Raw genomic sequence first — 17,793 nt, 5'->3', positions numbered from 1 at the left:
TGTTATTAGTGACTTTGGAGGTACTGAAGAGAAGGGATGGGGCTGAATCTGCAGACTGAGCCCTCGGATAAGATTCACTCCTTGCTCTGCTTTCACCACAGTAATCATCTCAGAACCAGTCCCTTGAACTTGCACGGGACATCTCCCACTGACCAATGGTGCAGCCCAGCCCCAGCATGAAGACCAGAAGCTGGAAACAAACCTTCCCCATTGTAGCAGCAAATTATTTTCTATAATTCAACACAAAGGCAAAATTTGCTTCTGAGAGGAAGGGCTGTTGTCTCCTCATTCTGTTGATGCCTACTTTTCCCTTACAAGTTCTGAGTGTTAGATCTCTGAGTAACCATCTTAACACAAGCACACAATGTCTGTGAGTGAATACAGCCTGTGCAATCCAATAATTTATTAAACTTTCATCTTGTAAAGCCAGTTACAAATTAAAAAAAGACAGCTGAGGAATTCTGTAATAGAAATAAGCAAAATTACAACAAATAGTAATGGGAGTTACATTCCCAAGTGGGTTCAAGCTGCCTGCAGCAACCCAAGAGCCAGAACACAGAGCTAGGGCAGAGTTAGGACAGGGATAATCAAGACTTCCGATACATAAAGAGATCTAATCAGTGTATGGACTGATACAAAGTGTTACGTCTCAGGTTGCCTCTGCATTCCTGTTCTCTCTCACTTGTGACCTGCTCATGTTTTATTCTTTGTGACAAAAACGGGACAGTGGTAGGATCCTTCAGTAAAGCTATTTAAGGCAAAACTCCAGTTGAACGTACGATATGCAGTAGTGGCTATCCTCTCACGCTGGCTGTGTGCAAGTGACCACAGTGTTTGCACATGCTGCATTGAAGGGGAAATGAGAGAGAAGCACAAATTACGTAGTGTTTTTCTTGTACTGTCAGCCTCAAACCTACAGCCTTCTGTGACACAGCATTAGTGACGTGGCACAATTTGATAATGAATTGGAACAGAATCTGTTTCATACTGACTCCTAGTTTTCTTCCCTATGAAATTTCTATTTCATAGCTCACAGGCCTTAGCTGCCACTTCTTCAGAAATGGAGCCATCTGATTTTTAAACAAACACGCAGTGAGGCCCCCATTACCTCCAGCTCTTCAGTTTCATTAAGAAAGCGAATGGGCCTTTGCATCCTTGCATCCCAAGACTAGACAAGGGTCATAGAAAATGGCTAGCCATCAGGTTTCTTGATTGCTAATGCAACCAATTTATTGTGTGACTGATACTGAATATTGTTTTAAACAATGAAATCAAGTTTCTGAAATCAAGAGACTGAAGATAACTGTAATCTTCCACTGAGAAGAAAAACAAAAATCTGCTTCTTCAAATCGCATGTAGCTATAAAACCCTCCAAGAACCAGTTGTTTTGGCAAAACAGCATTGTTTTCAAGTTTTGCTGATGACTAGGGACATAGAGACACTGGAAGGGGATCTGGGGTTCCAGTGATGGGAGCAGTTCCAATTACAATTTGGAAGAGGATGAAGGGTTTGGCAGCTGCTTACAGTAGTACAGAGGAAGTGAAATTTTTGCCTATAACTATTTCTCTAGGCACATATTCACTCAGTAGGAAACAGTTCACTTAAAACCAAAGTTCAGGGAACCCAGTCATTCTGAAATCCCATAAAGAGAAAAAAGGAACTTAATGTAGGCAGTTAAAAACTCCTGACCTCCATCTAAAACCTGGAGTTTGTGAAGAACAGCTCTTCTCTAAATGCGACTAACTCAATCTCACCTCCTGGGCTGCAGAGGGAAAGGCAGTCATTAATTTCTAGGCAACAGATGCTGCTTGAAATGTACCCAGAATGGCACCTGGTGATCTGTTTCAGTGGTGCTAGTCCCTAAGACTTTCTCCTATGTTGGAGTATTTAGAATTTTAACTTAAAGTGCCGCTTTTTACAGTCATGTACCTGTGAACTTCTATCAGAAGGTAAAGAATCACCTCAGGTGTTCTTATTTGTTTGGTTTTTAATGCTCTCTCATGGAGGGTTGGACCACTTGGCTTCAATTATACAAAGGCATTTTCTTTTAAGACCAGATCAGTACATTAGTGTATCCTGAAGAAAAACCCACAGTGACTTATATTTTAGAATTGCTTGCCAAATAAATAAAAACCAAATATTCTTTTAGAAGACCATGCTGCGATCCCATGATCCCAGATGTATGTTGGAAATTCATAAGGAAGCTTAAGTCTGCCCTCCGTAGTGCAGAAATGGTTCTTGTGAATTTTTCTGACAGTATGACAGGTAATGGTGAAAGCAGCAGAGAAGACAGGCAGGAGGAGGAGGATGCTTCTGACTTTTGCTTCTTTAAGGGACATTGTTCATCAAACGAGCAAGGGGAAAACAAGTTTTGGGTCATTAATATTTAGCAACAGTTGTTGCTGTCTAATGTCTTTGGGCAGAGGTGCAAATCCTATGGTACTGTAGATGTCACTTCAGTTTTTAAATACAGTAGTCAGTGAAGTGGAGTTCTTGAAAAAACATCTTTGCTACACTTGTGCTGGCAAGTTGCAAATACCAATTATTAAACAATTGCCTCTCTCTTGTGGCAGTTCATTCATATCACCTAGTCCAGATGCTAGCACGACTGTCCACGCTGGTGGCCGATTTGACGCTGCAGCGTTTCTTCACAATCATGTTGATGTATGCTTTCATGATCTTTATTATCTCACCCACCTAGAAAAACAACACAATAACAGAGGATAAGCACATTAAAAACCTAACTGTTGAAGCATATCACAAATTTTGCAGAAAAAGATTCCCCTTGTCCGAAGTCAGGGCACTCTAAATTTTGCATGTAATACTAAATGCGAACATGACACTAAGGAAAGAAATGCTCAACAAGTTTGTGCTCTGTGGTAGTGACACTTAAAAGGCTTGTAGCTCAAAGAAAAGCAATTTTAATGCTACCAAACTGGAATTTTTTTTTTTGAGGTTGTGAACTCCCCATTCTTATACGGGAAGGGAATGAAAAAGCTGAGCATGCTCATGAGCACTCAAAATTTGAAATTCCCAGTGCATTGGAAGACCATTCAATCTCCTTCACTCTCTAACCAGCATCGTATTTTTTTGTTGTTGTTTATTCCTGTATTCAAGAAAAGGTACCGTGCCACTTTAGTTGTAAGCTCCCTTCATCTTTTTCCTTGGCTGCCCAGTCCATTCAGCAAGAGTTCTTGCATAAAATTTGTCTAGTCCATGGAAATTAGAGCTTTGAACTGCCAATAAAACTGCATATACAACAAGTCTTGTGCTTTCATATACCTGGGATGTTTCAAAGAACATTTCTCTCTCATCCACTGTAATTTTGAAGGTGTTAGGCTGTGGTGCTCCGAAGAACACAATATGCTCATACTGGAAAGTTTCTAGTGGCTTAGGATCTCCTCGTTTGTAGACAGACACATTCTCTGTGCTGACTCCAAGCCAAAGATCATTTGGAAATCCACCCTCCTTGCACTGCAGAAAGAGAAATATAAAATTTGGCATAAACACAGTGGAGTATCAAATCCTCTTTGATTCAAGGAAAAGCCCTCCATTTCTGGCTCCTGCAAGATATTTCAACTCTCCACCTCAATAGAAAAAAAAAAACCCGATGCCTGCAGAAGGAATCTTGTAGGCAGTCCTGTAACAAAAATTTAGAAGTGACGTGGCTGAGCCAAATACTAGTTGAGTAATAAATAACTGTAATACCTAACACTTCTCGTTGGATTTCTAAGTGATTTAGGAAGTCAGTATTCCCCTCATTATTTTACAGAATATAGTGAGGGCAAGCAACTTTCCATGGTAATCCACCTAGGCAGCAATAAAACTGATAGAACTGGAACTCTGGATTCCTACTCTAGCAGGCTAAGCGCAGTGGTCTAAGTGACCCAGTCTGAGTAGGTTCTGTTGTACTGCTGCAGAACAGTATTGCACTTTTTGCCAGTAAGGACAATAGAGCTAAATTTTACTTCTGCTTTCACTAGCTGTCATCTTCTTAAACTCAGGAAAGTTTCCCAAATTCTATTGCTCTTCTAATGAAGTGGGAATTAGTTGTCTCCCTTTATTTACCAGGACACAGCAGCTTGCTTGCTCTGTGCTCTCTGCGTCACACCTCTTTGGGTATGTGGTGCTGCAGGCTTACCCTTGCTTAGTCAGGCAAAAGGCAGCCATTTCCTGAAATTCCTTTCTGCTGAGAGCTGTATCTGTTCTCCAGACTGATGCCTCTCCTTGGCAGTAGTTACATGAGTTTATACATCACTCACCTCAACATCAAAGAGGGTTGACCCATAACCCGGCCACTCCTTTACAATGGACATGTATTTCACCATGGCCTGATGCTGAGAGAGTCCCTGCAGCTTGGTCCATTTCTGTGCTATGCTTGCCCGAGCAGCAGAAAGCTCTTCCTTTACCCACATCTCCATCATCTGCTCCTCTTCTACCTTCTGCTTCTTTACAGAGCCTGTCTTGAAGCTACGTTTCAACGTCCCTTCAAGGAAGCTGGTCCGTCTCCTCTCCAAGGTATGACTGGTAGTGCCGCTGCTCTTTGTTGAGTGCAGTATTTTGGATTTTAGTCTGTTAACTGGGTAGATTCCATCAAGGGTCCAACTTATTTTAGAATAATCTCCATGAAGATACTGCAGGCGTAGAGCTGCTAGGCGCTGCAGAGTGTCCTCTGGTGCAGGAAAATGACCATCTATGAGGCTTTCATGAGCCTACAAACAAAAAGTCCCCCACACTCATTAGAAAGCAAAAGCAGACTTTATTCACAACTAGGTCCATGTACAGATTCCTATGGCATCTGCCCATGCCAGCATCAAAGCCAATCCCAGCAGGAAAGACATAATTCAGAAGGTCAGAGCAGACATTATAATGAAGAAGTCAAGTCTGCAACTGGTCAATGTGGCAGGAACACCTCTTCTGTAAGCCTGAACAGGACAGAGATCTCTGAGGGGCCTCTACCCTGTACTGAAAGTCTTAAAATTATACAATTAGGACTTTTTAGGTCTGCAACAGATGGGAGAGATGGAATTCATAAGAATTCATAAGCACAATTTGGTTTTGTGCTGTACCAGCTACAGCAGATTATATTCAACACCAGAGAGTTAGATGTAATAAACTCAAGACTCTTAACCTCCATCTCATTGCATACCAGCACCTCCCACCTCCTCCTCCTCTTCTATGTCTCAGCCAATCTTCCTGTTTCCCTTTGCCTGTTTTTCTGTGAAATATATTTATGGTGGTTTTTTGCTACACCCATCAAATGCCTGGATAACATCTACTCTCTTACTGCTACTTCTCTTCCACCACTCTCTGCCAGTAAAAGCCTCGTCAACTGGGAGTTTGGCACAATTGAGTTTCCACAGAGTACTGTGATGTCTTGTTCCTGACTGTTTCCTAGATGTTCTGTAGTTAACAATACTTAGTTTTCATTTCAGGAAAGCGCTCGCAGGGAACCATTGCCTGTGTGATGTACATGCCATCCACTGCACTGTCAGCAAGTTTCAGTCTTCATTACGCTGACCCTTTTAAACACATATTAATTAATTTTCAACAGCTATAATTTTCTGAGAAAAGATCAAAGTGTTCATTAGAAGTAAGAAAAAGGGGATGAATCACACAGCCAGGTACTCCAGTCAGTTTAGTTTTGCATCCCAAATTGCAAGGTTATTTCATACCAGTGCGATCTCTGGCCTAACCAGAGTATATGCTATGGAGTATCATGACTTAAAAAAAGATTACTCCGCAGATAAATATTGTCAACTACATTCTCTTTTCCTTTTTTCTGTACTAGTCTTTTGATGCCAATCTTAATTGAAACAAATTGGCCAAAAGATAGGGTTTTTAAAGTCAATTCCTCTAACACCCTAAGGATGTGCTGTCCTTGTAAGCTGATATGTAGATAGCAGATTTTCCAGTTTTCTTTACACCTATATTCTGCAAGCAGCTACTTTTAAAGATTCTTCTTGAATAATTATCCAAATTTCATTATCTTTAAAAATTAAAGATAAATTTTAAAAGCATTTTGTTATCATTGGTCTTCCAGTTTTTTGAAGCCTTTGTTCATTTTTCTTGCTTTCGTTTTACTACTCCTGTTCCCTACAGAACGTCGCAGTGTATCTGCTCAGTAGATTGCAGGCCAACACACTAAATTCTTCTGTTCAAACTAGCATTCTCACTTCTAATGCAAAGGTAAGCCCATTTTCTGTATACTCTCGTGTGCTTCTGCCACCCTGGAAACCAAATCATTCTTCCAGAGCAAGCCTACCTGCTCAAACATGAAGGCAAACTCCACCCCATCTTTGGGAACATTCTCAACATCCAAGAAGCAATAAAGCTTAAAGTACAGCTGCCACTGTCCTTCCTCCTCCTCTTCTTCAGAGCCAGCAAGTCTGTAAGATAGGAGAGAGAATGAGAGGGGGAAAAAACAGTAATCAGAAGCACTACAGTGCTGGGATGTCCACAGTGCAACACACAATACGAAGGTACCCCTGGATTTCTGAAACAGGGAGCACACAGGACAATCTCAGTGCAGCAGACTTTTCTGTAACTTCCATTTTTTCCTCTGAGTCATACGAAATATTGATTCAGAAGGACCCAAAGATCTTATTAGATATACTTGATGAAAAAATTAGATCAGTGTTTCTAGATAAATGCAAGATTTGGGAGCAGGACACAAACTATTCCACTTTTTCAAGATAGTATTTCCATGTAATCTTGTGACTGTGAAAATCATCAGCCTTGCCATCATTTGGAACAATTTTGTTTTTGGCTTTAGAATAGATACATAAAATAGACAATGGCATTGCCAGCTTCTTTCAGAATTTATTGCTTTCTTTGTACATCTGGCCACAAAATCACAGTAAGAAATTAGAGCTGCATTTCTATGCCCAAATCTTTGCTCTCTCTTCTGGTATAGATATTATTATGTAAATTGACAAGATCATTATCATACTCAAGTAAATCTTCCCGGAGCTCTGCCAGTAAACCATTACTCTTTGATAAAGGCAAAATTTGATAATTTTTGTCCTGATGAGCCTGACAAAGATTGCTTCTTTATTACCAAAATAGATGTGAACATGGTTTTCCACACACTGAGAAAAAGCACTTGAATGTTACCAAAAGGAAGTTCAAACTAGAGTGAACAATTGAATCGCTGTGGCTGGTTTGGACGAAATTATCCGACTGTACTATTACTTAACTCAGTGTTAGGAGTTAAACTCAATTAGGAGTTAAAGATTTTACGAAACATTCTTCTACCTCTCAAACTTGGCCAAGATATCAGCCACAATCACCCGACTCTCAACAGCACGGTCCACCTGCTGATTATGTTCAAAGAGCGCAAACATATTACGGCTGTCCTCCATTGCTAAACCTCGGATCAGCTTTTCAACCACCTGCAAAATCAGAGAGAGACAGATCACAGCAGGCATTACACACGCTTTCACACCAAAGAATCAGTACTTCCTCAGGACACTCATCATTTCATAGACCTCGATCAAGTTTCCCTAACCCTAACAGATCATTCCCTGCAGGGAAGTCATTACTTAAATTTGATCATCCTCTCTGTTCTTCTCTGAACCTTTTCAATCTCCACTACCATTCTGGAGATGGGGGAATTAGAACTCTGCAGAAGATACAGGCAAATGATGGATTTAGATGTCATGATGATATTCATTCTTGATATGGTTCCTCTATTAACAAATCCACCCTTTACTACCATTTTTTACCTCTGTTTAGCACTAATGTTTTCACAGACATGCCTACTATAACCTTGAATCTTGCTTCTGACCTGCTAATGATTAAGTTTCTGGTAGAATATCCCCTCTAGAAGGATTAAATGATGAACTGAATTACAACTTGTCCAGAAAACTGTGATTAGCAAGTCTTCAGGATTATTACCTTTTCAACGGGCAGAACACCAAAAGTGTTTAGATTTTGCAACACAATTGTTAAGTGATATTCTGCAATGCAGGCATAGGCCTCGCATAATTCTGAACCTGCAGAACGAGCTGAACTTTCCCTACAGACTTTGGGGATATAAAAAAAAAAATTGTACTTTAAAAAAAAAAAAAAAAAAAAAGAATTGGAAACAAATGGGAAAAAGGAGTCCTTTAAACAGACCCAGTATCCAGACACAGAGGTGTGCTTACACCTGGTTAATGCTACTACTGCATTACCTCCCCAGCGCTTGTGTGGGAATTGATGGTTATTTTACAGGAGCCACCGCCATGGCAGTACACCGTTGTGGTCATTTCTTCACGGGTGAGAAGAGCCTGTATTTCCTCCTGGGAAGGCACAAACTCCCTCGTCTTTGTTTTCTTCAGTGAATCACTTATGAATTGCGCATACCTGTCTATTTCTGAGCCTGGAAAGAGGTCTTTTACCCTAATTGTAAAGAGAAGCAAAAAAATTCCCATCACACAGTGAACCAGAAAGGACGCACATTGCCATATAACTTGGACTACTGCATGCAAAGAGCTCAGTAGAGATAGTGATATCAAGTGCAACCCCAGGAAGGATGATCCTGCTTATTTCAAAACCATACAACCTGTTTTTACTGGTCATTCTGAAGTCACTTCAGTGGCATTTCTCAACAACGTATGAAATAAGCAGTTCAGACTTTCAGGAGTTTAGTACCAGCTGAAGATGGTAGGATTGACTATCTCAATTTACAAAATTGAGATTAAAAACTATGAAATCAAATGTAAACTTTTTTTCATTTATTCTTAATTAGTATTAAGTATTTTTCAGAATCAAGAAGACAGAAAGTAGATTCTTGTATACAAGTCTCTTCCCTCGAGGGCCAGCAGTTCCAAGTATAACATTTTATCTGCAACTCCAGTGATAAAAACATGAAATGGCAACGTGGAGTATTCCTCAGCATCTCTTAGAACCAGGCCCTGGATGTAGCTATTCGGTGTATTGGCACAAATTTCACCTCATTCTTTCCTAGCCTGGAAGGAATGAAATAGATTTTATTGATCTTTCTTATGGTTAATAAATGGAGTGACGTTACAGGGCTGCAGCTCAGCCCCAATGCAAACTGCTTCAGAAAGCTGCATTAGGTACTGAAGATCAATTGGGAAGAAATATAAATTATTTAGTTAATGAAAACTGGAGGTTAAAGCAGATTAGAAATACAAATTGTAAGCATTATATGCTTCATTAAGCAAACAAATACTGAAAAATTATAAATTGGATTTACAGTATATGTACTACTCCACAGTACACATTCTGCCTGAGGCAGCTGCAAGGTAGTACATATTTCAGTGTATATAAAAGTATGGTCCCCATCTCTCCTGCAGGCTGAGAATGTTTATATGGGCATTAGTAAGCAGCAGATCGTCAGCTCTAAATCCACTTGAACACAGTCGCACAGTATTCTGTTTGGGTAGCCTTACTTTCCACATCCTTTTGACACAACAGGTTGGTGGTAAGGGGGGAGTTTGAACACAACAGAACAACTGGTAGCAAGAATTGTGCACAAAGGCAGGAGGCTGTGACACCACAGGCAGGAGGCTGTTTGCACAGGAGAAGGGTGAGACACAACTACAACAGGCAGTGGAAGAGAAGCAGAGAGAAAGGCTGCAAACACAAAGGATGTGTACCGTCTAAGGTGGAACTTGAGGTAGCGCAGGATTCCTCTACTGGGCAGAAAAGTGCAGCTCATGCACGACATGAGCTGCCAGTGGTGCAGGTTCCCGGTACTGTTGGGATGCGGCATGTGATTAGTTTGTTTGATGAGCTGACAGTACACTTCATCACGAAGCGGCTTTAAGTCATGGCAGGTCTGCAGAATGCCTTGGATAATGGGTATGGGGTCAGACACCGTCTCAATTTCCTGAAGAGAGTTAAAGATCTTCACTGCTTCATCCTGCAAGCTGCTGTAACCCTTCTCCTGTTGCACTGGGGAATGATCACAAAGGTCACAAGAGGTGAGCATCTCCCTTATTTTCTACTGGCCCAGCAACACTACACGCAACTGTACTAGCCTGTCACAGAAGAACAGCAACCTGAGCTGTTCATCTCCTGAACTTAAATTTATATTCAAAATTCATTAATGCTTCCCCTTTAAGTGTGCAAATGCAGTTTTAATTAGTATTTGCTAACATCTAACTTGTCACCACTGCAAATCTGTTTTTGGACATACTGTGCAGAAAAGCAGAGTGATGTTTTTAAGGGAAACTAGCTTTGAGATCTAGTTCAGGCCTCAATGTGTGCAGATGCGGTGCCAAGAGACAGCTTTTGGCACCTCATCTGCAGAGACAGGTGAAGGGGTGGCAGAAAGCCATTTCTGTGCAAACTGTTTCCTCACCCGAAAGCAGCTATAAAGCACTCATGCTGTCAAAGCTTAGGTGCCCGAATGCAGACACCAAAGCCTGGCTTACATACTTCCAAAATTCTGTGTTCTGCCTGTATTAGCTGACCCCTGAGCCAACACAGAATTTTGCCAAATTGCTGTACTGCAGCCGCAGCTTTTACCTGTTGCTAAGATTTAAAACGCCCACACCAACATCGGTTACGTTTTTTAAGCACTTAAATGTCTGGTTCGTATTGCTCAGAGGCGTGTGATACTACCATACTGCTGTAGGCTTGCATTCTCCTTCGCACATCTCTGGGGCTGCAGGTCCTTCTGAATCTCCTATACAGCCATTGCTTCCCCAGTGGCCATGTATTAATTGTATAATACAAATACACAGCCCTGTAGCAATAAATCCCACAGGGTAAGTACTTGCTCTGTAATTTTTCTGTATTTCAGAATTTTTCTGTTTTTTTTAATCTGCTGCTTAATTTGATCCTTGTACCATGACAGACAGTGAGCAGCTACACCCCTTTCACTTTCTCCATGACAGTCTTATAGCCCTAAAAAGTTATTTTTGAGGCTGAAGACTCCTGCTCTATTTAGTCTCTTAATTGCAGGCAAGTCTTTCTATGCCTTCGATGAACTTTGGGTAAGTTTTTACTTCTACTATATCTTTACGAAGATGTGGAAGGCTAAACTGCATGCTGAATTGAAGATGCAGGTGCATGATACATCAATACAGCTGCACAAAGGCTTTGTTTTTCTTTTTTTAAGCTTTCAAAACCTTTCATTAGCTGTTTTGTTTCTGTGCTCAGCACAAGAGTTGACACTTTCATAAAGCTAAATAAATCTGTGTTCACTTTCCTAAGCAGAACTGGATCACTCAGACCCATCACTGCCTATGTGGCAGACTGCTTTTCCCATATACATCACTTTGCATATCCAGATTGAAATTAATTTCTGAAAAGATTTTATAGCCCAGTCACTCCTCATTAGAGATTCTTTTATAGGTCTTCAGCAGGAGCTTTCAGTTTTAGTATGCCAAACAGTCTGGAGTCATCAGCAAATCACCACTTTTTGGTGGCCTATCAAAGTCTAGCTCTTTTCATGTTCCTGAAGCATTTGAAAAAAAGATTCATTTAGTCTGGTTTTACAGCAGCTTCTGTGTGAGTACTATCCCACTGCCAGTTGCATGATGTAATCCTGTTGTAAGATTTGCACTGGAGCCATTTGCAACCCAGCTGCAGCTTAAGGAGGACAAGCTGCACATCCCCCAGAGGGATGCTGAACTGTCTGCCCCCATTTACTTTAAGATTCCATGTTCCTAAGATATGAGGTAGAGGACACAGAATACATTCTGGGTAGATAAAGCGACTGCTCCCTTTCTCTGAACCCTGTGGGCTACACTGCCCTACATGGACTTCACCTGCATAGAGAGAGCTTACAGACTACTTTTGTGGTGCTTGAGCTCCACACCGATCCTCCAAATGTGAGCAGATTCTGTCAGGTGGGTAAAATACTTACAGTTGACACTAACATCTCCATATGGTAGTGGGAGCAACGGGGAATGCAAAGGGTGCTGGGTATATCGCAAGATTGGGTTCCTCCTGTATGTCTGTTCCACTACTTCAAAATTCGCGCTGTTTTCCTAAAAAAAAATATAAAAATTCTTCTCAAATGGGGATAGTTTTTCGCAGGATGTCCTTACACATTTAGGTTCAAGCTCAACCCCCTTATCAAAGTTTCTGGAGGTCCATAGAGAGACTAGGTGACCAAAGTATAATTCACATATAAAAATTACTCTGTGCATTATTTCTGAAAATTAAACCAAGAATAGCCATGCTAAGTGGGTCATACCAAAGGTCACCAAGGACAAGATCTTGACTTCAAACGTGGCTTGCGGCTGATACCTAATGCAGGCATGTAACAGGAGAGTATGACAGGATTCCTCCCTGGCATATGCTTCAAACTTTCAACAGTAAATGTTTGATGGACTTTCTGACCGCAGATGCACCATGTTTAGTGTGTATTAATGAGCCTGACCTCCCTGAATTTGTCTGCTTGTACTGCATGTGTTTACAGAATGGACAACTAAAATGCACACGGTGTTCAAAATCTGGCCTGTCACTATCATACACACTGGCCTCGCACTCTTCCACATTTTGTCCTATATTCCTTCCCTAAAAATACTTAACGTTCCTTTTGTCCTTGAACCCAGAACTGAAGTTTTCCAATACCCTCCACAATCACTCCCAGCTTGCTCTTTCTGAATAGTTACTATCTAATTGCATCTAGTTTATAGCTCATCACAATATATATGTTTATGCATACACTTCTTCTGAAATATGCTTTGGTGTATGACTCTACCTTTAATTTACCACAGTTTCTGGAAATAAGCCTTTTCAAAAATTACTCCTGCTACAGTGACACAATTTCTGCTATTTTGAAGGACATTTTCTTTCTACCATTTACTCTGCTATTTAACCCCAGAAGCCTAAGGTATGAAGAGGACTTCAGGTTACAGCAAAGTCACACGGTTGGTACGAATGGAAATTTTTATATTTGTGTCTGTAGGAAGCTTAGGAGAGGAAAGGATAAAACACAGATTTTCAAATGCTTGATGGTGTAATCCTGCATGCAATTTATAATTGCACACAGTTGTAGCCTAGACTTATGCAGATCAGCTAACATGCTAATCCAAAATAAAATTCACATAAGAATTCATTATTTAGTTGCACAGTCATTTAGGTTTCTTTCTCCTTTTTTTCCCTCTCTAAGACAGCAACTCCGCTTCTTGCCACGTTCTCAGAACTGACTGGGTAAGGCTAGTGGTGATCTGGCTGTTCCCTACTCACCTGGGAATTATCACGATGCCACTTACCCTGATGTCACGAATGAGTTGCTGTGTAGGTGTTTCTATGGGAACTTTGCTGTCAATGACACCTTGAATGGCGGAGGCCCAGCGCATAGCTTCATTCAACAGCTTTGTGTACAGTCTGTAGGAGTGCTTTCGCCCATGGACAATGATGTTCCAATAGCCTGTGGAGAAACAAAGAAGCTGGAAGGTCAAATTTGCTTCCATGTTATCTTCTCTTTTTGTCAGTAACATGTGCCTGAGGAAAACCCTTGCTGCTTTGATAGCAACGTATGGTGTGTCTGGTTAAAACTGACTAGGCAGACATTAACATCCCCCATTCCCAAAACATATTTATCAGCAGGAAGGTCCCAATCCAGGTTTTGGTACAAAGCCAGCTTTCCAAGATACAAGTATCTTGCAGCGTAACATGAACGCTTCCCTGCCAACCCGGCAGCTCACTTTCACCAACAGGGTTTGGGCTACACTGTGCTATCAATCACTCAGAAAATGATCACTCGACACACCGCACCCAGTCAGATTGCCAAATCAGTTTTTATAACAGCTAAAAATAATGTGTTTGACATAAACTGAGAGAACAGGTCAGGGTGATGACAATTCACTCTGCTAAAGGCAGCCCTACACATCTGTTGAGATCAAAAACATGGATGATTTCTTGTGAGTGAGCAGAATAAATGTCCTCTACTAAATAAATTTGCTTTACTAAATACTTCTAGCCCTTTCTAAAAATATGCCAAGTAACTCCACTACCCAAATGTCCAGTCTTAAGTCTTGTTCTAAGATTTACCTTCTTTGTCAGGGAGATCCACCCTTTTCCTCATAACCCGAGTTCTGCCCTCCAAGTCATAAGGCAAGCAATGGAGGAACATGCCAGATCTCCATGCCCAGAAAGCAAATGTAAGCTGTTGTCATCTTTTGTCTCTACAACCTGAGTGATGCTACAAAAAAGACTTACAGTGTATGCCACTGCTGTTATTTAAGAGAATAACATTGACCCCAGAGACAAGTGTAGGTCAGGCTAGAAAGTGGCAGTTATTTACGGAGATGTACTGATAATTACAGTGTCAACTACAGAAAGTCATACACCTTTCCCTTTATCTGAGAAACCCTTAGACAAACAGTGACACTACTCAGTGAAAAAACATCAGTACTCTGTATCTCCATCAGGTCTAAGGAACTTACTGTCACTTGCACACTACTCTCTGGTCCTTTGCAAGTCTTTCTCAGCTTCTGCGGGGAAAGATATTTGCAGCCAGACACAGAGCCTCAGATAACATCAAGACTACCTTCTCAACATGACACACTATTACATTCCTGCACCATCCCCTCTACAGGCAACTCCGTGCATGGAAACTCTGCTTATTACCGCTTCCTTCCTCTTACCTGTGTCTTTGAAGACCCTCTCATCAGGCTGCACTATGGAGCAGAGGCTATTGAGCACAAGTGTCCCAAGTTTGGCAGCTGTGCGCTCAGATGACTTGTAGTAATCGAGGGCAGTGTTTGTCAGAACAAACCAGCGTTTCTTCATCTTCAGAGAGGACATCTTGTTGCTGCTCTGAACCTCTTTATGAAGCCAGCCTAGCACAGGAATACCAACATGTCAATGTTTTCACCACCACAGCAATCCTGTCTCTTGCCTGGTGGCTCTCTAACTCTGGGACCGGAACTCCACCTCTCTGCAAAAGGCTCATGCTGGGATCTACCAGCTCTGTTTTACTGGCTATAGCAGTATTCTGCACAGTCACTGTAAGAAATTAGCCCAAAATTTTCCACAGAGCTGTTCCATCCTTCAGCTCTATGTATTTTTTTAATCAATGATCCATGGTTTAGTTTGCTATCACCATGAGGACACCCTCTATGAGGGTTTGCTGTCACCATGAGGTCACCATGTGAGGATACTTCCCTCACAAGCATCTGAATAAATAATTTATAATTCATTCTTCCAAAGAGATGCCAAACGCCTATCCAAGTCTCAGAGGAAGAGGTTTGGTGATACATGTATTTGAGTAGAAAGATCTGTAAACATTACACACATCTCTTCTTCCCATGGTCAGGAAAAGTAATTTCTCTCTCATTTTAGATTCCTCACAAAAGGAATTTAAAAAAAAAAAAGAAAAAGAAAAGAAAATTCAATACTATAAAAGAAAAAATGACAGTCTGCATTGCTAAAGCCATCAAAAAGACAATTTTCTATTCAGAGCTGTAGAAAGCAATGTCCACCCACATGGCAAAAAGTTCAAAGAATGTGGAACTAAGCCCAGAGGTTCCATAGAGAGAAAAGAGTCAGACCTTCCTGAATATATGCTTTGTGGCTACATCACTGGCACACAGATATCTTACTGTGAAGTGCAAAGCATACATTGACTTTGCAAAGGAGCATTTGGGTTTTTCTGGTAAGTAAGGAACAATATGAGATAAAAGGAATTGTTTCCTTTCAATTAAGTATTTTGAATTTAAGGTACTCAAACTATTGTCTGATAATCTGCTTTATATCATCCAATCTCCTTGAAATGTTTAAGACTAGGACGGAAGGCTTGTGTCACTTTTTGGTGACTGTTTCTTCCTGTCCTCCTGCCTTGCCATGACCACTTTCAGACTTTCATTCCCTCATAGATACTTTCTGGAAGATGTAAGGCAATTTGCTCACGCTCTTGCTTTCCACAGATTGGATCACGAGTGTCTTCATACATTTAAGACCACGTGAGGAGCTGAAAGTACTAAGGAAATTTTAAAATATTTGAAACAAATGCGGGAATATTTTATAATATGTGTGTGATCACTCCTCATGCATCAGCTCTTTCATCTCCACCTATGCTCTAACTACAGACAGGAATTAAATCTTTTGCGCAGCCTCAGAGAATTATTCTCACCTCACTAAGTCTACCCTAATCAGGTTAGTTTGTTTAGCTGAGGACAGCAGCAATCCCACAAAGATCTCTCTCCCTCCCTCTCTACATGACAGGTGTCAGAAGGAACAGAACTGTCTGAAAACAAAAGCTGCAGTGTCATGTTATAGTCAGTCTAAGCCAGCTGCTCCTAAACAGCAGCCATGTTCCCTCCTATTCCCTGACAGCATTTGCTGGACATGTTGAAATAGGCTACATAACTAACATCAGAAAAACAAACATATAAAGAAGTACTTATTTTTTTCTAGCTTTAGCATTCTTAATCCACCTGACAGGGAATCAGGTAAGAGCCAGTGCTAGCACAACACAACACGTGCCAAGTAGTGGGCAGGAAGGTGGAGAGGGGCAGAGAACGATTGGTTTTGGGAAGCAGCTAAACCCTAGATTGGATTAGCTGCAGTCAAATCTCCCCATCAGATCATAAACGGAAGATGAGTTTCACATGTCTTGATTGCATGCATTTCCTTTTACCTCTCACAAGGAATTCCTGGCCATCGACCTTAGATTCGCCTTTTGGTTTCTGCAGCAGGGAGATCCAGTGATGCATCTCCTCTGGGGTGTCGCTGTTGCAGTGAATCACTCGATTTGCTGTGATGATCACAAAAGAATTCGGTCTGCCAGAAAATAAAAGCATTAAAATTGGTTGTAACCATACAAATATCTCAACTCACAGCACGCCCAAAGCCATAGCCTCTACCTTCCCATGAACAATGCAGAAAGATTCTCTGAATGCATGCTACAGACAAGTGTAGAAACCCTTAAGAGCATCTCCTGTGCAGCTGGTCTGCAAACTGATGAATGCAGCGACCAGACAAATGGAATTAAACATCTTTCAAAAGCTATTTCCAAGGACTAGAAAACATTAATTACCTAGTGACTAGTTGTAAACTGTCCTGGGTTCATAAGCAAAGGACTTTGTTCTACCCTCCGACTGGGCTGAGCTGGTGCCAGTACCACTGGGCTGAGCTAGTTCAGCCATTCGCCTTGTACTTTTTAAAACCAGTGATGGAGGGTCAGCTAGAATGGGTTTGAGATTGGTTTTAAAAAGGATGAGCTGATCCTGATAAAACAGAGGAAAAAAACAGAGGAAAACCTGGTATGTTGCTCCTAGATGACTTTATCCTTCTCTTGCAACAGACAAATGTGTCCTACCAAAAGAATATTCACAATACTGCACAGAAATTATGCTTTATAGGAAAATGGAAAAATAAAAATATGACCAAAAGGATAGACTTAGCTTTGAAAGCAAACAGGGATTTGTATGAGAAAATAGAGAAATTGAAAAGTAGGATGCAACTATGAAGCAAAAAGTAAAATGTGCAAATCAAGCCACTGTATAAACATATGGAATATAAAAATAAGCTGCATATAAACCTTGGTTGTAAAAATAAGCATTCTCCTCAGAAGTTGATTAATGTTGATTCAAACATTGATACACTAGAAGAGTGTATCTCGGCAGACACATGAACAAATTTTGACTCTTCAGCTTACTATTTGTGCCTAGCTTTTACTGGTACACATATTAACTATGAGAAGTCCAGGCTGAGAACTGACTCAAATATTTTGATCAATGAAATCTTAGTTCGCTACTGAGATATGCATTTTCTAAACTAGTAACCCCAAAGTTTAGTCAACCTGTGTGAGAAAAAAAAAAAACTGACCACAGAGGTAAATAACTTAATAGCTAACGTTTTACTTCAGCACTGCAG

The 17,793-nt window shown here is 40.8% G+C and overlaps 1 protein-coding gene across 1 annotated transcript in view; it reads right to left on the bottom strand.

Annotated features, from left to right (window-relative positions):
• Positions 1–369: 369 nt before the first annotated feature.
• The window catches only part of LOC104477136 (unconventional myosin-X), a 92,929-nt gene continuing 75,505 nt past the window's right edge, over positions 370–17,793 (bottom strand). The window contains exons 31-41 of the mRNA XM_086751165.1: positions 16,556–16,698; positions 14,562–14,756; positions 13,185–13,342; positions 11,828–11,951; positions 9,609–9,906; positions 8,178–8,385; positions 7,258–7,394; positions 6,266–6,389; positions 4,263–4,712; positions 3,283–3,474; positions 370–2,697 (exon numbers count right to left, since the gene is read on the bottom strand). Coding sequence (XP_086607291.1) covers positions 2,584–2,697; positions 3,283–3,474; positions 4,263–4,712; positions 6,266–6,389; positions 7,258–7,394; positions 8,178–8,385; positions 9,609–9,906; positions 11,828–11,951; positions 13,185–13,342; positions 14,562–14,756; positions 16,556–16,698 — 2,143 coding nt within the window. The 3' untranslated portion in view covers positions 370–2,583. The remainder of the gene's footprint in view (positions 2,698–3,282; positions 3,475–4,262; positions 4,713–6,265; positions 6,390–7,257; positions 7,395–8,177; positions 8,386–9,608; positions 9,907–11,827; positions 11,952–13,184; positions 13,343–14,561; positions 14,757–16,555; positions 16,699–17,793) is intronic.

The sequence above is a fragment of the Chlamydotis macqueenii genome, chromosome 6 (genome assembly GCF_036417535.1).
Source record: "Chlamydotis macqueenii isolate bChlMac1 chromosome 6, bChlMac1.mat, whole genome shotgun sequence".
Classification (NCBI taxonomy): domain Eukaryota; kingdom Metazoa; phylum Chordata; class Aves; order Otidiformes; family Otididae; genus Chlamydotis; species Chlamydotis macqueenii.
This window is presented reverse-complemented; position numbering and strand designations above follow the sequence as displayed.